This window comes from Amia ocellicauda, chromosome 4 (genome assembly GCF_036373705.1).
Source record: "Amia ocellicauda isolate fAmiCal2 chromosome 4, fAmiCal2.hap1, whole genome shotgun sequence".
In the NCBI taxonomy this organism is placed as follows: domain Eukaryota; kingdom Metazoa; phylum Chordata; class Actinopteri; order Amiiformes; family Amiidae; genus Amia; species Amia ocellicauda.
The window spans coordinates 24453395-24473526 of record NC_089853.1 but is presented as its reverse complement, the minus strand read 5'-3'; the positions used below and the strand labels follow the sequence as shown (position 1 = coordinate 24473526).

At 39.8% G+C, this 20132-nt stretch overlaps 1 protein-coding gene across 1 annotated transcript in view; it reads left to right on the top strand.

Annotated features, from left to right (window-relative positions):
• pcsk6 (proprotein convertase subtilisin/kexin type 6) overlaps positions 1-18887 on the top strand; it is a 41647-nt gene extending 22760 nt beyond the window's left edge. The window contains exons 12-21 of the mRNA XM_066701534.1: positions 200-388; positions 2530-2666; positions 3051-3224; positions 3857-3959; positions 4826-5022; positions 5874-5961; positions 6338-6441; positions 8608-8737; positions 12702-12814; positions 18080-18887. Of these exons, the coding sequence (XP_066557631.1) occupies positions 200-388; positions 2530-2666; positions 3051-3224; positions 3857-3959; positions 4826-5022; positions 5874-5961; positions 6338-6441; positions 8608-8737; positions 12702-12814; positions 18080-18177 (1333 nt within the window). The 3' untranslated portion in view covers positions 18178-18887. The remainder of the gene's footprint in view (positions 1-199; positions 389-2529; positions 2667-3050; positions 3225-3856; positions 3960-4825; positions 5023-5873; positions 5962-6337; positions 6442-8607; positions 8738-12701; positions 12815-18079) is intronic.
• The last annotated feature ends 1245 nt before the right edge of the window (positions 18888-20132 follow it).

Here is a 20132-nt window from a genome sequence, read left to right as displayed (position 1 = left end):
ATAAATGGATTACACGTTCCTACTCTTCCATCAGATATTGCAATGGGAGCTGTAATATCAATGAGAGATAGCGGGCCCTTTCTTGTCTTTGTTTTTGTGAAAGCAGGGCCTGGTAATGGCTGACCGGATCAGAGTGGTTTACATGACAAAACTAAAAATGGATATTGACGTGCAAATTTACAAATGCTTCCCTTCAAAGGTACATCCGGGCCGACCAGTACCTCAATACCACCATTACGACATCGGGTTGTGCCGAGCAGCTGGAGAATCACGTGGTGTATCTGGAGCACGTCATAGTGAGGGTCCTCGTAGTGCATCCTCGCCGTGGGGACCTGCAGATCAACCTCATCTCCCCGTCGGGCACCAAGTCACAGCTTCTGGCAAAACGGTGAGTGGCCTGTGCTTACCTGTCTATTACCTTTGTCAGCTGAGGCTGTTAGTCACCTGATTGGAGAATCATGAAAAAAAATCAGTAGATTCCTATGCAAGCGTTGATGCAAAGCATGAGACTTTGCAACACCTTGCTGTTGAGTTTTCCTTGCATATGTGCTTGGCTTCTGTTCTTCGCCCAGCACAGCTGTTGTTTCCTTTGCAGTTTTATTTATTTATTTTCCTCAACAGAGGTGACTCTAGGTGTGTGAGGATAGAGCATGTTTGCATTTGTCGCATGCTGTGTGTAGTGACCGGATCAGTTGTAATAGCTGGAGGAGCTTTGTTTCATTTGGTTTACTCCACAGTTCCTTTTTCTAGATTGTAGAGATTTGTCTTCAAACAATTGTGGTATTTTTAATTTTAATTGATTTCAGTGGAGCTCTTCAGGAATTCCACCATGTTCTTTTATATTCGTATGCAGCCGGTTTAAAAGGGAAATAGACAGTGAAGGGAGGAATGATTGTAATTCACAGATCTCATGAATAAATCAAGAAAGTATTTGGGTTTATAGATTAAAAAAAATGTTTTTAGCTCATTTGATTTGTATCAGGGGAAACCTCTGACATAAAATGTAAATGGAAAAAAATGAATGCCATTCTCTTTTCATTTTTTATTTCTCTCCTTAATGAGGTTAGTCAGCTCAGAATAATTTCTTCACAGTTTCTTTCATGCAGTTTTAAATCTTTGTGTACTTTGTTTTTGACACTTGGAAAACACTCGTGCTTAGCATTACTAGCATAAAAATGACTGTTCTTTTTGTAGCTTTTTGATGCATTTTATTTTCGCTTAACTCCATTTACACTTCATTGTATTTTTATCAGACACTGCGTGTTCCTCATCTGGCAAATTATCCTCTGAATATTAACATTGCATTAACTTATCTTTGGCAACTATTTCTATTTATGAATGTTTTAGAAAGGAGAACGGATGTGAGAAAATATAAGTGATTTATCTACCAAAGCAGCTTTATTTCCTGGAAAGATCTGTGTTGATAAAGCATTATTTTAATTACACCAGGGACAGTGTATGTTGCCAAGTCAGACATTTGCCTTGAGTTAGTGAAGAAAGCTGGGTTTTGGCTTGGTCAAGATCTTGTATTCATAGCCATACCCATAAAACTTATTAGTGATGTAACAGTGGATTTTCAGCCATTTAGGATTACTTTGTTTTATTTAAAAATAACCACATGCAAAATATATTCATCCTTACACACATAGGTAAATAACAGATCAGAAAAGCATGTGGCAGAAAGCCAGTAAGGAGGAGGAAGGGGTTAGAATTGGTGCTGCTGATTATCTTTAGTGACAGGAGCAAAGAAGTTTAATCAAACTGAAAATACTTCAAAGGAAGGATCTGCTCCACTTGAGCACAAAAGCATAAGTTGTTCTCCATCATTGATTAATATTATGAAAATTGATGACTACTAAGCTCTTAAACTAATGTCTGTTTACAGACTGGCCTCACCCATGCATCTAGGAAAGAGGTGGAGGTCACTTCAATTGTCATGCCAACTGTTTCTTGCTTACTCCAGACAATTGCTTTTCCAAATGCTGAAAGTTGACCAAAGTACTATAGGACTGAATTTATTTAATCAGTCCTCCCCATTATCTATTCAAAATTCCAGTTTACTGCTTTTCAGCACCCAAACAAATGTGGTTTAAGTATCATTAAGGTATGTTTCATGTATATTCCAAACATTGGCTGAGCAGGCTTTCAGAAACATCTTTGGTGATTTTTGTGTGCTATCAAGTGGTTATAAAGTCATATTATTGTCAGCCTATTCATGGTAGCTAGATAGTGGAGACCCTGAACTAGAATGTTGAAGTTTCTCCAGTTAAGATAAATCAAAGGCATATTGGAAGTGCCAGACAATTATTTTAAAAATCGAAACGAGTTCTGATTCTCTTGTGGATACCAGTTTGGAGACAACCTTGTATAGCACTCTTTCTTGATAAGTCCCAATATGTGGATAATTAGTTCAGGCCTGAGACAAGATAGCACTGCCCTCAGTTAATGGAAATAAAAGTCTGTTGCAATCAGCTGCTTGCAGATTTACAGGCTTACAAATGAGCCTGTTTATGTTCGTTTTGGATACAGATTGTTTGATAACTCTAACGAAGGTTTCAAAAACTGGGAGTTCATGACCGTGCACTGCTGGGGAGAGAAGGCTGAGGGACTGTGGACTCTGGAGATACTTGACTCTCCATCACAGCTGCGCAACCCTGAAGTTCTGGGTAAAGGATTTTCCTTCTCCTAAATGATCTCGCTTTTTTTTCCGATTTGCAGCTAAGCTATTTTTTAGTTTAATTTTTTTACCGGGAAAATTAAATATCCATTTCTTTGAAAGGTACACAGTGATTGGCTGAAATTAACTGGTCGATAATCCATTACAGCCTCACTGACAGCACAATATAGTACCATGAAATGTGCAGGAATGTTGCACATGAGGAAGGGGGGAGGGTGGAGAGGGGAAAATCCTCTTTGGGGGGGAAACTATTTCACCATTGAACAAATAAGCAACTGGAGAAAAGAAGAAGGAAAAAAGGAAAAGTTTGCATATCTTTTATATTCCTGGCATAGCGTGTGGTGTTGTGATGAGCTGTGCTGTGTGATCTCAGGCAAACTGAAAGAGTGGACCCTCACCCTGTACGGAACCACAGAGCATCCTTACCACTCCCAGAGCTCCCATCACTCCCGCTCCAGGATGCTAGAGATCCCCAGCCCAGACCAGGAGCATTGGGGGCCTGAGACGCTGCAGGAGGTCCCAGAAGAGGAGGAGGAGGAGTACAATGGTAGGAGTCTAGGAGCTGCCCCAGATGACTGCCACATGCTGAGATGAATACTTCATAGCATTATCTTAATCAGTGCAGTAGTTTGGAGGCAGTGATGAGTAGGATTTCAGTGTCTCATCACATTTCTCATTTTCCTGTGTATAATCTTGCAGATAAAGAGGGTTTTGGTATGCAACCTTGGCTTTGTCCAATTATCTTGGGTTGCAGTAGAGTTGTCATTATTAACCTATCTCTACACAACTCTCTTTAACAGTGTTGACTGTATTTCATAGGAACCAATCATCGGCTTAGGTCACAGAGCACTAGTTAAGATTAAGGAGGAACTCATGTCATTTTATTGTACTGATTAGTAATAATGTATAATTGACTTTCTGCTTCACCCAACATTATTTTCTAAATTGCCTGCCTGTCTCAGGATGATCCTATGCAACGCCTTCCTGCGCCAAGTTGTAAAGTCTCCTCCACAGCTTTTCCTTCTTGTAGAAAACATCTAATGCAAAAACTGTACAAACAAAAAACACTTAATGCAGTGCAGTCATGCTGATATTCATAGATAACTATTTGAATGTGCATGCTAGGCTTAATTGCTAGGCTTAGCTGGCATATTTGATCGGTGAGCATTTGTCTTGCAGGGTCGTGCCATTCTGAGTGTGGAGACCAGGGCTGCGATGGGCCAGATGCTGAGCACTGTTTGAACTGCATTCATTTCAGCCTAGGGAACATCAAGTCTGGCAGGTAACGGACTTACACTACCAGTGATGTATTGCAGTGCTTGAGCTGCTCAATGTGGTTTCCATTTGCTTAAATCAAACTGCATGATAACGCTATGGGCCGTTGTGCTCCCTGGACTCCATGTAGAGGAAGACGTGTTCTGCTCTGTTCCTGATCCTCTAGAGCCACACTAGAAATACCAAATATGAACAGCTTCAGTGGCTGTGCTAAAGCACATTCAGCATATTAATTTTTAGGGGGAGAAACGAGCAGCACAGCTAACTTGTTTCTTTGCTGGAGCTTATCAATTATGTTTGAAGTCAGTTAGTGGAACAGGTGTTCATCAGCAATTAAAACACCCATTGCTCTGGACTCAAGTGCAAATGACAGCCATCTCAGATGCCTCGTCAACGAAATGTTTGAACCGCCTCTCCAGATCCCGGCGATTGCCATCAAGGACAGGTTCTTTTCTACTTAATCTCATCACGCTAATTCCACCCCATTCTTGACTGCTGCAGCCTGCTCAGACGTGCTGCTGAAGTGTAAATGTACTGTTAAGGTCATGAGGCTCCAGCAGTTGAAGTTCCTATGGGCACTTTTCCAAGAAATGTTCTGTGTCATTACTATGGCGTCAGTCAATTCTGTAGATTGAAGAGATCTTGTGTACTTGTTCACCGCTATGACGTTCGGTTGCGGATGATTTGTGGAGCACCTCAGACATGCATGGAGCGCAAGCCAGATTATGCCTGGGTACACTGGTCCCCAGCACTGTCAGTCGAGTAGGAGATCAGTATTTGCAGAGCTGCCAATATACTCTATGCAGTGCCATAACCTAGTGCTTTGCAAGCTGCAGGCTTTGAAGATGGGAATCTTTCATCCCTGATTTACAGGACCTGTGTCAGCCACTGTCCCCTGGGGTATTATGAAGACGCAGAGGCGCGGCGATGCAGACGGTGCTTTAAGGGCTGCGAGAAGTGTGTGGGCCGGGCGCACAATGAGTGCACGTCCTGCAGAAGTGGGCTGTACCTGTATGCTGAGGAGAGCACCTGTGTAGACACATGCCCCGTGGGCTTTTTTGCAGATGAAAGTAAGTGACGGGAACAATTTGCATCGACATGATGAAAACAAGATCACCAAAGGAAAGTTTTATTGTGCTAATCTTCTGGCTGCTAAATAATTGCGGTGTAAAAGGACTTAACTGTTTTAATTACTTTATCCACTGAGATTTAAGCACAAGTAGAAGGAGTGCATCCAACCATAGTGCTGCTTGGATGAGGTTTTTATTGAGAACCTGTTTGTGGTGTTTAAATTTATGGAATAGGTAGCGAGCGATTAAATGCACACCTCCCTTGATGATGTGAAGCCATTCTAGGAGAGCATAAAGCTTGCATGGCCCATCTGGTAGATTTTTTTTTTATTCTCAAGTAAGTTATTACTAATTGTGCCCATGAATGTGTGAAATGGAAAGAGTTAGTGGTGCTGGAAGCCTATTAACAAAGTTGTTTTCTGCTCACAGACAGATGTTTGAAATGGAATTCAGTCAGTTTGTGCTATAAATCCTTTTGCTCGTCCACACTGGCACCTGGCAGAGAGGACTGCTGGTTTGTACTGCCGGTTCATAAAAAGAGAGAAGCACAAACCCTTATTTACAGTGAATGTCATCTTTTGAACTTTTTATTTTTATTTATTCTTTTAATACATTTCATTTTTTTTACATCCCCTTGTTAAAGAAGCAGGGCCTTGGTTGGCTGTGTGATGCAATATGCTCTCAAACGTCACAGGCGGTTAGCGGCCTGCTAGTGATGTATGCCTTATTAAAATAGCAAATAACCAAAGTCAAATAAATAAGCTATCTCAAACACTGTGTGCTTTGTTAATTAGTGTGCCAAATATGAGATCAAGCCACAAGCCAGGATTGTTTTTTCTTCTTTTTCGCAGTTCAGAAGCAGTGCTTGAAATGCCATCAAAATTGCATGAAATGTCTCCGGGACTCTGACAGGTGCACAGTTTGCCACGATGGATTCAGGTAATAAACTAAAAAAGCTCACTGCCTATTTGTGTTTCAGCCTAACTCCGTTCTTTGACCAATTAAAAAAGAATATATATAAAACAAGAATTTTAAATAAAGCTGTCAGAAACTACAACACATTGCTGTTTACATAGCCTCCAGACCTGTCTATAAACGAAGGCAGTATTTAATAGGATTATTCCTGAAAGTGGAACAGAATGACAACTGTGCCAGCTGCTCTGCTTTCCTTTGTAAACCATTTGAGCTGTAAATCTTTTGATTGGTTTGTTCTTAATTAATACACCCTAGTTTTAAAACTACCATTGATTACATTTCCCCCCCCCTGCAGTGCACTTAATTAATTGAAATCGTCTGCTGGATTGTCTCTCCGCAGCCTGGCTGGGATGACCTGTGTTCCCGAATGCGCTGATGGGACCTTCTTCAACCTGGAGGAGATGAAGTGCAGCACCTGTCACATGTCCTGCTCCACCTGCACAGGTCAGATGTCCTGTATTACTGAAACTTTACAAACTTATGCGTTTCTGTCAGATGTTGGTTTTGAGTTGTATTGAAATGGGTAAATCTTTTGTGTTAAATGTCCAGGATTGCACTGTATGTCTGTATGAAGTAACGCATTACTTGCTGTTAGGTTAATTTTTGTGTATAAATTAAGCATATGAAAACAATCTAAGACACATTCATTGATATTATTTCCCTTATTTAACATGAAATAATCCTGCAAAGCTACAGATTTTAGCAACAAATATGATTTTAAATCCTCCACAAAACCACCCAGATAGCACAGCAGCATTGGGCCAATGTCGGCCCAAAGGAACATGAATTATCGTACCGACATTTGAAGATGACTTGGCCCAACGTTATCGTGCCTACGTTGGCCCGATGTTCAAAACGACGTTGGTCGGTCCATCCGTATTTTGACCTGCAAATGTTAATTTCCCAAAAGTATACTTTGCTCTTATCCTGTATCCAGTGTTGCTCGTTGCTTTACTGTGCTCGTCCTGTAGCCCTCAGTGTTTTCAGAGCCCGTTCTTGATGTTGTAGAAAGATATTGCAGAAGAGCAGAACTACAGTCACACTGTCAGTGCTTCGTTTTCTCTCTCCCTGAGGTACGAATGCGGGAAGCTTGGACCGAGTATTTCTAAAATTGTATTATCCAATACACACAGTTATTTAAAAAGCTGATGTCTTATACAGGCTCAACAGAACTAAGCCTAATTAAATAATTAATGTAATATTAAATAAGAATTACAGATCCCCAGATCAAAACACAACAGTAAGACATGTAAGATTGTATATTCAAATCACTCAGCAGAGGCATTATTAAGGAATAACACGCACCAATTTTATTCACAAATACTAGATGAAATATTTAAAAGAATAAACGACACACGTCTGATCTTGCTTCGCAGTGATTGAGTTCCTGAATCCTCTGGACACGTCTGGCTCAATTCTAGATAAACAGATTAACCAAAAATAACTGTAAACTACAATGCATTCAATAAGCCTTATTCATTCTTATAACTGTATTTTTAATTGTCAGTTTTGACTACTTTTTAAATAGTTATGTGAAAGTTCCCTTCTGTCCTGTAGCCATTAAGTTACATTTGTGGCTAATTCAGTGTCTTGTTACAAATGCATACAAACAGCTTGTTTCTGCGGCATCTTCGCACACAACACCTGTACTTAATGAAACTGGCTCACTGAAGGAAAATAAAACACTTCTGTTTTTCACTTCTGACAAATTAGTTACAAATTGAAATACATTTGCTACATAATTAATTACCCAACTGGCTGTATATTGTCATTTAGATTAACTTTAAACCATTTCGCTTCAATAAAATAAAAAGCCTATCATTTGATATTTTAAAACTGATATTCTGAAAACAACCACAGTCATACATACAACCCTGTACGTCATACAATGAAATATTCAACTTTTCAGTACATTTTAAACATTTTAATAATAATTTAATAATAATAATAATAAGTTGACAGTGTCAAACATAGTTATAGTGATTATTATTCATAGGTATGGTATTTTAAAGTTGTATAGGTCCATTTAGTAAAACATCTTGCACTGATATCGCATCTGTCGGCATTTAGTCAGACATGATCCATCTCGCCGACCGTAACTGCTGTCCAACCATGCCAACCATAATCCGACGTCGGCTATACGTCACCCCCCCAACCGCGTCTGTTGTCCAACCATGCCAACCATAATCCGACGTCGGCTATACGTCACCCCCCCATCGGGCCAATGTCCTGTGCTATCTGGGCAAATATGTACACGTTTCTTCTTTTTTAAATCTAGGCCTTAAAAAACCTGTTTTCATTACAGAAAAAGGAAAGTTTTACTTGCAAATAATCCCTCCCTGCATAACACAACACACACAGTGTAGTGGGTTTGATAGGTCTGTGTAGTCAGTTATTATTGTGCCAGGATATATTAAGTACAATGTAAGCTCTTGGGAATGGGAGCTATTCAATATGCCTCTGCATGTGGAATACATAATATCAATAAATAACTGATGGATTTTTTAACTGTACATCTTAAATAGTTAAATCTTTTTTTGCGAAAGCTGCACAGAATGTAAAGAAGTGTAACTGGTTCAGTAATCGGTTGTAGTGCTGTTGAATTCGCAGGGCCTGGGAAGGAAGAATGCATCCAGTGTGCCAAAGACTTCCTGCTGCAGGAGTGGAAATGTGTCTCGGCGTGCACGGAGGGCTACTACCCCGGGGAGGCTGCGGGATTGCCTCAGCAGATCTGCCGCAAGTAGGTGGCTCTCAGCACCTGGCCATTAGCTGGACAGTGGGGGGGCCTTTCACTTTATTTATAGCCTACTAATTCCCAATACTGTTCCCTCACAGATATTGTGTCTGTGGTGCAGACGAAGTAACTTGAGACCATTGGCAGTGTAGTGAACCCTGAAAGCCTCCCATGAAAACAGGAGAACTGGTGAAAAGGACAATGGGTGTGCAGGAGTTACTGCAATGTCTGCTTTTCGCCCTTATGTTACCACCGTAACCGCCTCCCAGTCCCAGGGATAGGCAGGAATCGGCTGCGTGGCAGTTTCAGATATAATCTGAGGAATGCCAACCCCAATTAACCATTTTCTTCTGTGCCACCCACACAGATCGATTGCCCCTCAGGTTTATTGGTTTCCTAGGTACACAATTCTCCATACAGGTCTCCTAATGTTCACAAAGCTGCTCTGGAAAGCCTTTTCTATAATGCTGTATGTTTCATAATTTGAATGACTTTTTGGTCTAGAACTTTAAAGGGAAGTAATATATATGTCTGAAAGACCATTCTTTTTATTCTGGTTATTATTGGAGTTGTGTATTGTGAGAAGCATTGCTCACTGCATTCTGGAATGAAAGCTGTTCCTTCTCCTTCTCACTGAACGCAGTCAGGCTGCGAGTGTGCGGGTGCGTGTCCTCCCACGCATGAGTTATCATTTGTTAAGCACGAGTCTGGTTAACCTGGAAGATATATTGGTGTTGTTATGAATGAGGCAGTTATGAACAATAGCAGAGCTAAATGTTTGTGTCGGGGATCTCTGTAACAGTTTTAGATAATGGATGTTTGTTTTCTTTTCTTGCATTGCTGTATCTGTTGTTAATTTGTATTAATCATTAAAGTCTGTGTTGTGTGCCTTTGCAGCAGAGGGGGAAGGGCAGGGAACCGTGCTAGATCCTGTACTCGCACTGTACAAAACATCTCCGCTCCCGCTCTCCCACCAAGACACTTTGTCTTTGGAAGCGGAGAGCCACAGATTCTCTGAGTCACCTCCCATCTGCGTCTCGTTAATTGGACTTCGGTAGCTTGAGCTGGCTAATCTTCTGTTGGGGATATAAAAATAAAATTAAAAAATACTGCCTATGTCACTCTAGTGGGATTGGGGTCATTGCCCTCCCCATGAGTGGAGAGCAATGGGCTGGAAACCGAGTAGTTCCCATTAGGCAAAATGACTCCCACCTGCTAATGTGAATTTGGAATCTGGAGGTTGAAAGCAGTGTGTGAGGTTTTGGTGCTTGCCTGTGAATCACCATGATTGATTCACCGTATAGTATCTAGGTTGCCTATTTTAACTCGGGCTTGGCTAGTAAATTTGTTGTTTTGTTTTTTCTATTTTGTTTTCATTTCCATGATTGCTCATAAATCAATGCTAAGGTACAATTTAAAAGGACCAACTGAGGATCTTGCCTTATAAATCTTATACCTGCACTGCAACTAAAAATTTATAGTCGCATCAGAACACTCTAGATCACTCTAATGGCTGCGATTAAGGCCCAAGCGGAATTGCTTTGTATAAATCAGGTCTTTGGTTTATGGATGCCTTATAAATAAAATAGAAGCTTTTAAAGATGGCAGTAGTTTGCGCAAGGTGTATTGAAAGAGCCGTAGTCATAAGAAAAAGAAAAAGTACCATTAGTTTCACATCGTATTGCTTGAAATGACCTACAGTTTGGGGCATGAAAGGGAAAGAACCATCAAGAGGAGTAAGCTTCCATTAATGATTAAGAAAGGCCATAATGCATTAAGGCTTGGTATTTTCTTTTCAACATTTTCATGACAGGCAGGTGAAGGAAATGGCAGTTCGGTTAGCGCACAGCTGTGTCAGTTGGCTCCAGCTGTGCCTCGCCTCTGCCTGGTGCTGGGAATGTGTTCTGACATGCACGGCCTTCGGTCATGTGACCCACGTTCCAAGCCTGCCTGCCCTCCGCTTAACCCAGCCTGTCTCTGGGGATCAGTCAGAATCCCCGGCAGATGCACATCGACCAAGCGCACGCATTTTAACTCCATCTTGCCCTATCCCCCTAACTGGCACTGCCATTCAGAGACCATCCTGCTCTTTTGGGGTATTAGTAGATGAAACCTCATCGAGTATTTTCTCTGAGGATTCCAGAACGGGGTTGAAATGCCTCGAGGCATGTTGCTGGTTGTGAATCGGTTCCACTGTTTACACGGGTATAGGATGGGTCTAGCAGAAGAGCAGATGTCAGATTATGACATAATTTCAATAAAAGATTTTTACGCAGGAATTTCCAAAATCTTAAATACCACCTGGGTATAATAAGAGTTCTTTCAGTGAGCAAACACAGTAGTTTACTTTTGGTTTATATTTGTGGTACTGTTACATCAGCTGTTTTGAAAATAAAACATGCCTGAATAGGCGTTTCTCTGGAAAGTAAATGATTCAGTGTTTTCCAGTTAGAATGCGTTCATAACTTGGAAAAAAGGTTGACTAAATTACATTGTGGCAAGCTTTATTTGTGTAAAGGGAGTTTTTTTTCTTTAGGACTGTGGATGCTTCTTTGTCTGTAGTTTAAGTCTTTTTGGGCAGAGAGATGTAAACCCAGCAGGTTTATACTGTATGTCTTCTGAAGTCATACTGTGTCTATAGAAAGCGGAGTGAAGCACACTGACAGTGATAAATGGTATTTGAACATAAACTGGAGTGTGATCTTGTGAAGCTGCAGCTGCTGTGATATTTCCATCAGGCTGTACTGATGAAGATTTAATCCGTGTCTTTTTAAGCCCGTCTTTTTTAATGAATCTGTTTTATTTTAATGAGCATGAAAATGGTCTGTGAATTACCCTTAATCTACTTAATATACATTTCTTGGGTCACATTTGTCTCTTGTGTGTTTCGCTTTGTAGTTTATGTAGGTGTTATTTATTTATCTCTATTGTACTTGGGATAAGCAACTGTCAGTTTACCGTTTCAAATTCTCATCCCTTTTCACAGTTGCATTCCAAGGGACAGATGGTTATTTTATTATTGTTCTTAATTATGTAAGGGGATGTTCATTTTGAGTTTTGATACCTCCTTTGGTATTATTTTTTCATGCATTGACAGCTCAGCACACAATAAATGAAGCCTCAAAAACAGAGGCAGACTAACCCTTTGTCTGTAAGGGCTGCATAGAGCTGAGGCCCACCATATATTCAGTGTTAATATTACAACAGCTGAAGTGGGGAGAGGTGGCCAGCATACATCAGACAACGTGCAATACTTCTTCTAAAGAACAGAGCACAGTATAGTTTTATTTTGTTGACGTTATTTATTAAAGGGCAACAATACATTGAATACTTTACGTAAATAACGAACAAGTGAGAGTTGCATGGAAGCTCAAAGTGTTGCGTCTATTTAAATCAACGCAAAGAAGCTGACATCAAAAGGGGCCTGCTTTAAATTCTGTAGATTTGAGCTGACTTTCAAATCACCCATGGGGTCATACATTTTGCCCCTTATGTGTGGCTCTCCATAGGTTGATCTCCTGCATTTTTCCCAGTGAATAAAGCAGTGTCTGACTATAGCTGTATGTGGCTCTGTCCTGTGAATGACCTAATACTGTTCATCCCACTGTCACAAAACCTGTCTGCATGTGGATATTCATGAATATTCATGTCATGATGTTACGGTTTTTATTTGTGTCATGATGTTACAGTTTTTATTGACATCATACTGCTAATTACTCTCAACAAGCTTAAAATATAAGAAAAATGGTCCTGTTTCTCCTCTTTATGGGAAAAAAAGACAGCTTTTCAAAATACATTTTCCTTACATGTTTAAAAGGGCTGCCTATGTTTTGTTTAATAAGAGAGTATAAATGTAGGGTGCCATTACATTTTGGGGTTTTAATTGTGTCCCCAAGTCTCAGCTATATATAAGTTGTCCCATTTTTCCTTTTCTTTAGGAAACCAATCCCTTAATTTGTTTGTTTTCCAGATGTGAAGATAATTGTTTGATTTGCCATGGCCCTGGAAGGAACTGCTTAAAATGCAAAGATGGCTACAATTTAGTCAGTGGAACATGCATTGTGAATGCCACCTGTAATAATGGTAAGTTCAATTCATGGGGAAAAACTAGCAAACCAAATAAACCATAACACTGCATAATAATGCATTTTTTTTAAATCCATCCAGGAATCTTCTAAATTACAGGCCTATTATTTTATTTATTTGGACATCTGTTGGCATTCTATTGTGCAACCTAGCTTAATTGTTCATTATGTTGGTCCAGCCCAAAGAGAACCCTGCAATTGTATTGACATACAACCCCAATTCCAAAAAAGTTGGGACAGTACGGAAAATGCAAAAAAACTAACAAAAAGAGTCATTTGAAAATGCAATTCACCCTGTACCCTGAAAACACATTATTAACACATTATTTGATGTTTTACTTTGTGAATTTAATTTATTTTTGAAAATATACACTCATTTCAAATCTGATGACTGCAACACACTCCACAAAAGTTGGGACAGTCGACTGTTTACCACTGTGTAACATCACCTTTTCTTTTAATAACACTTATTAAGCGTTTGGGCACTGAAGACACCAGTTGGTTAAGTTTTTCCCCATTCATCCATTATGCATTTCTTCAGCTGCACAACTCGTTGCCTTATTTTGCTCTTCAAAATGCGCCACACATTCTCAATCGGAGACAGGTCAGGACTGCAGGCAGGCCATGCTAGCACCTGCACTCTCTGCTTACACAACCATGCGCTTGTAATCCGGGCAGAATGTGGTTTGGCGTTGCCCTGCTGGAAAATGCAGGGACGTCCCTGGAAAAGACGACGTCTGGATGGCAGCATATGTTGCTCCAAAATGTGTACATATCTTTCTGCATTAATGGTGCCTTCACAGATGTGTAAGTTACCCATGCCATGGGCACTGACACACCCCCATACCATAACAGATGCTGGCTTTTGGACCTGACGCTGATAACAGCTTGGATGGTCCTTTTCCTCTTTGGCCCGGAGAACACGACAGCTGTTTTGTCCAAAAACTATTTGGAATGTTGACTCGTCCGACCACAAAACACGATTCCAGTGCTACTGTCCATCTCAGATGAGACCGAGCCCAGAGAAGTCGGCGGTGCTTCTGGACAGTGTTGATGTTTGGCTTCTGCTTTGCATAGTAAAGCCTTAACTTGCATCTGTGGATGCAGCTGTGAATGGTGTTGACTGACAAAGGTTTACCAAAGTATTCCTGAGCCCATATCAGGAAATCCATTACAGACTCATGATGGTTTTTAAGACAGTGACAGTGACATTTTAAGACATTCAGAAGTGGTTTTCAGCCTTGCCCTTAATGCAACGAGATTTGACTGGTTCCCTTGAATCTTTTAATTATATTGTGCACTGTAGAAGGTGAAATGCCCAAAATCCTACCGATTTGTCTTTGGGGAATGTTGTTCTCAAAGTGTTGGATTATTCGCTGACGCATCTGTTGGCAGATTGGCGAGCCTCGACCCATCCTTGCTCTTGAAGGACTAGGCCTTTTTCGGAGGCTCCTTATATACTATGATTACACGATTGCGTCACCTGTGTCATACCACCTTTTTGGAATGTGTTGCATCAGTCAATTTCAAAATAAAAGTTTACCTTCAAAAAACTATGCAGTTGATTAGGTAAAACATCAAATACCTTGTCTTTATATGTTTTTTTTGTTTAAATACAAGTCAAAGTACATTTACAAATCACTACTCTTTGTTTTTATTAGCATTTTCCATACTGTCCCAACTTTTTCGGAATTGAGGTTGTAGTTCTCACTTTACCCAATGAAAGGTAATTCCTCCATGATATTATTAACAATGAACACAGGACTATCCGGTGAATAGAAAATCTTCACTGACATTGTATTTTCTTGCCAATAGTGAGGCATCTGGAATTCATGTTACTTATATTCTCCCCCATGGAATGAGGAACAGAGCAGGTGAAAGATTCTGATTGGGATTAAGAAAAGTCCTTATTATTCCCGTCAGCGTTATTCACTTAAACAGCTGCCCATTTGTAATGTGGCTGGGCAGATTCATTATATCTAGCAGGTCATCTCTGTGCCCCTTATCTTAAAACTGGAGATTTTATCATACCTGGACAGGTGGCTGTGATTCATCTGAAACTGACTGTGGTTATGACGCAGCGGACAAAGATGGTATGAAGACTGTTGTCGAGGGGCAGTGATATAGCCATACATCCTGAATGACAGTTCATTTTCAAGCAGAGTTTCAATCTGTTCAAGGCTCCTTGTCTTTGAGAGCTGTTGTCAAATACCACTCATAATTGATTGCACAAAGCTTTTGTTTTCAAATAGACATGTACAGTGCAGGTGACTTTTGTATTTTGTCTCTGTTTAAAAACCTAAACTTGTAAGCATTTTAAGTTGTATTTGGAAAGGAAAACGAGAACTAGTCATAGCTACTGACAGCAGTTTTTCAACTTTGGGAAAAATTTTTTTTTTTTTATATAAATTTATAAGTTATTGAAGTCTTCACCTGGGCATTAAATGCATTTATCATTTGATGTAACCCTTATGGCTTCAGCAGCAGAGATGAAAGAGATCTATCCTTTATTCACACCAATCTGTGTTATTTTTCTTAAGCCCCCATGCTGCTATCAACTCTGTACACAAGGGGTTAACTGGTATAATCTGACTACAGTTTCCCCTGTATTTGATGCATGAACCATCTGGGAGATGCACCTACACACCACTGTTTGTGTTGGAGAGGGTTGAACATCTCAGAGCAGATCCTCTGTGCCTTTATTGCTGAAGAAAACACATTTAAAAATTACTTTCTCAGGCCCTTCGAGGCTGCTGTTTGTCATGGGTTTAAATGGAAGTGATATATACAGTGAGGGAAAAACGTATTTGATCCCCTGCTGATTTTGTACGTTTGCCCACTGACAAATAAATGATCAGTCTATAATTTTAATGGTAGGTGTATTTTAACAGTGAGAGACAGAGTAACAACAAACAAATCCAGAAAAACGCATTTCAAAAAAGTTATAAATTGATTTGCATGTTAATGAGTAAAATAAGTATTTGACCCCTTCGACTTAGTACTTGGTGGCAAAACCCTTGTTGGCAATCACAGAGGTCAGACGTTTCTTGTAGTTGGCCACCAGGTTTGCACACATCTCAGGAGGCATTTTGTCCCACTCCTCTTTGCAGATCCTCTCCAAGTCATTAAGGTTTCGAGGCTGATGTTTGGCAAATCGAACCTTCAGCTCCCTCCACAGATTTTCTATGGGATTAAGGTCTGGAGACTGGCTAGGCCACTCCAGGACCTTAATGTGCTTCTTCTTGAGCCACTCCTTTGTTGCCTTGGCTGTGTGTTTTGGGTCATTGTCATGCTGGAATACCCATCCACGACCCATTTTCAATGCCCTGGCTGAGGGAAGGAGGTTCTCACCCAAGATTTGACGGTACATGGCCCCATCCATCGTCCCTTTGATGCGGTGCAGTTGTCCTGTCCCCTTAGCAGAAAAACACCCCCAAAGCATAATGTTTCCACCTCCATGTTTGACGGTGGGGATGGTGTTCTTGGGGTCATTCCTCCTCCTCCAAACACGGTGAGTTGAGTTGATGCCAAAGAGCTCGATTTTGGTCTCATCTGACCACAACACTTTCACCCAGTTCTCCTCTGAATCATTCAGATGTTGGCAAACTTCAGACGGGCCTGTACATGTGCTTTCTTGAGCAGGGGGACCTTGCAGGCGCTGCAGGATCTCAGTCCTTCACGGCGTAGTGTGTTACCAATTGTTTTCTTGGTGACTATGGTCCCAGCTGCCTTGAGATCATTAACAAGATCCTCCCGTGTAGTTCTGGGCTGATTCCCCACCGTTCTCATGATCATTGAAACTCCACGAGGTGAGATCTTGCATGGAGCCCCAGACCGAGGGAGACTGACAGTTATTTTGTGTTTCTTCCATTTGCGAATAATCACACCAACTGTTGTCACCTTCTCACCAAGCTGCTTGGCGATGGTCTTGTAGCCCATTCCAGCCTTGTGTAGGTCTACAATCTTGTCCCTGACATCCTTGGACAGCTCTTTGGTCTTGGCCATGGTGGAGAGTTTGGAATCTGATTGATTGATTGCTTCTGTGGACAGGTGTCTTTTATACAGGTAACGAGCTGAGATTAGGAGCACTCCCTTTAAGAGAGTGCTCCTAATCTCAGCTCGTTACCTGTATAAAAGACACCTGGGAGCCAGAAATCTTGCTGCTTGATAGGGGATCAAATACTTATTTCCCTCAATAACATGCAAATCAATTTATAACTTTTTTGAAATGCGTTTTTCTGGATTTTTTTTGTTAAAATACACCCACCATTAAAATTATAGACTGATCATTTCTTTGTCAGTGGGCAAACGTACAAAATCAGCAGGGGATCAAATACTTTTTTCCCTCACTGTAGGTGGTTCAGTTATGATGTCAGTTGCCCCCACGTGTTTTTGGAAAAGCATGCAGGTGTGCCTTCATTAATTCAAGGCGTCCCGAGTGCATAAGTGGTTATTGCTCTCTGGGAAAATGCTGTTGGTTTAAAACAAGGATGAAAACTGGTTGTAATGAAATGAGATGTAAATGCTGTTTTTTAATTCCTCATCATATTGGTTTTGGCAAGCAGCATTTGTGTTTATGTATTTATTTATTTATTTTTAATTTGTGGGCTGTTCTCCTTCGTGGCTTTCAGAATACTGTATGTTCGGAATCTTGGAACGTAATATACAGCTTTTTCCAAGATCTCATATGGGACTTTCCGGTTATATAATATTATAAGGATTAAGTAACTTTTTTTTTTTTATATATAATTCAATCCACACTATAACTTCAGAGAACTGGCTTTGGCTGACCGAAAAAACAAAAAAAAAAATTTACTCACAAAACAGAGGTCTGCGTGCCTTCACTGTGAACTCATTTAGTTACGTAACATTTGTTATCGTCATTTAACAGACGCCTCTATCCAAAGAAACTCACAGAGCGCTGTGCATCAATAACTGCTTCCACAGAGTCACTTCCAACAACACAGTGACGTTCCTTTTGGAAGACAGAATGCAAATACATTCAGTTACTGCTTAGGGTTAATGTACAGTTAAGGTTAAGGATTGACCTGGGCATTCTTAACCCCTGGAGCACTCTGGCTCCTAGGCTAGGTATATTGCACAATATATTATGTGATCCAAACTGGTCCTTTGCTGTATGCACAGAAGAGGCCCATTTAAGTGACAGGAGGAGGCCCCAGGGAGGTGTCTGTGGAGAGGGAGAGTTTCTTTAATGGTTTGAATTTACTGGATGTTCTCTCTTTTCTGGAAACTGGCCGACCAGCTGACGAGGTGTTCTGTGAGATGGTGAAATCCAACCGGCTGTGCGAGAAAAAGCTCTTTCGACAGTTCTGCTGCCGGACGTGTTTAATGACAGGATGAAGATTAATTGCCCAGTGGGAGAGTGATGGACACTTTTCAGACTTTGACTCCATGATATGTTGTAGATTTTTTAACTGGTAAACTTCTTTCCGTAAGAAAAAACAAAACAAAACATTTCTACAACTGAATAAAGGAATTCTTTAAGGTGCATGTTTTAATTTGAATAAAATATATTTTTAAGGCTGTCCATTTTTATAAACTGTACACATAACATGACAACATTTTTTTTTTTTTTTTTTTTTTTTTAATCCAAGCTGCATAATTATAAAGATGTGGTGCTTTTTATGACTATAAATGACCGTGTATGAGTTTTTGAACCACTGTATTCAGGTGTGAATCAATAACATAACTTTCAGTATGAATTGGTTTATAAATAAACAGTACTTGTAAAGTTAGCTTTTTCATACTTTAAAAATTGAATATCGTTTAAAAATGTATATGCTTTAAGGATTTTGTTAAAGGATTGTAGCTTTTGTAAGAAAAAGAAACAGAAAGCTGTTCAATGGACTAGATTAATTCTGTTGTAAATTTTAGACAATTTTATGGTTTGTCTTTTTTTATTTTGTTTCTGTAAAATCCAATGTTTGTAAGACCCAAATTAAAATATATATATATATATATATATATATATATATATATAAATAAAAACAAATCTGTAGACTATAAGATCGTGCAGAATATTAATGAAAAGTTTCTTTGCTCCTCTTAAATTTGATTTCTTCCTTAATGTTTTTGGGTGGACATGAAATTAAAATATTTTCTTTCATTTTCTTCACATTATCAAAACAATTAAGTTTATTAGGCATGGATTTTTGATCACATAACCTCCAAATACTTTTTTCCCCCTGTGAAACCATAAGGATAGACATTTCAATTTAGTACTCCCTAGCTAAGCAAGTCATTCGAGGAGAATCGTTTAAAATTGACCAATCACTACACTTCACTGTGAAAACCTTCACTGTTCATTATACTGCAGACATTTACCAACTGTGCTGTTTTCCAGAACCCCCTCATTCACATTCTTGTAATCATCTCAGATGAATTTAATATGCACACCAGCATTTAATCATTGAAATATTTAAACGACCACTGATGGAGACTAAAATATAGACTTAAGGGGGAAGGTCTGACCAGTACTTTGTAAAATATCATGCAAGGAAGAAAACTGTCACTGATTCTAAAACAAAAATGTTTAATCTTTCATAAATTATTAATAACTCTGCTGTTAATATGTGTTGTATTAATAGATGGTTCCGGTGGTCAGGTTGCTTGTCAGAAGCCTGCTTCACTATAAAGACAAATTGTTTCCTGGGATGGTTTAAATTCCATTCCCAGGCCAACCTAGCACAGTGAAGTCGGTGGCTGAATTGCTATTGATTTCAGTTGTCCAGTTCAGGTAAAATACCAGCCTTTTCCTCTATGTCTGGTGTGCTGTTATCTTGGAAGGGACTGAAGGACTTGACATCAGTGACATCAGTGCAACTATCTAGCATATACATGTTTTTGTGGAAGTTCAAGAGGCTAATAACAGCTTAAAAGTTTATAGACCTGGCATAACATGGTAGAAATCTGTACATAAAGCACAAACTGTAACGAGCAATTTGATTGAAAGGTTTTTAGAGCAAACATGCTCAACGTGTTCCACACATCGTTCAGTTTATCATGGAATGTTTTGAAAGTTTGAAAGTCTAATCTGATAACATTTCTTAAGCCCTTTGATGACTTGAGCATTTGAACTGGTTTGAAATCACTTTCTCATTGCTTGTAAATTGTATCATAGACGTCATTTGTAAATGTTTAGAGTTTTGCCATGACCTTTTGTGCTGAGATTGTGGCTGTGTATTCCCCTCAGTACCTCATCTCGTCTTGGCTTTCATCACTGGGATCTTGTGCTGCCAAATGTTAGGAACATGAACTTTACAATAAGGGATTGCATTCCACTTTGGTTAATGGCT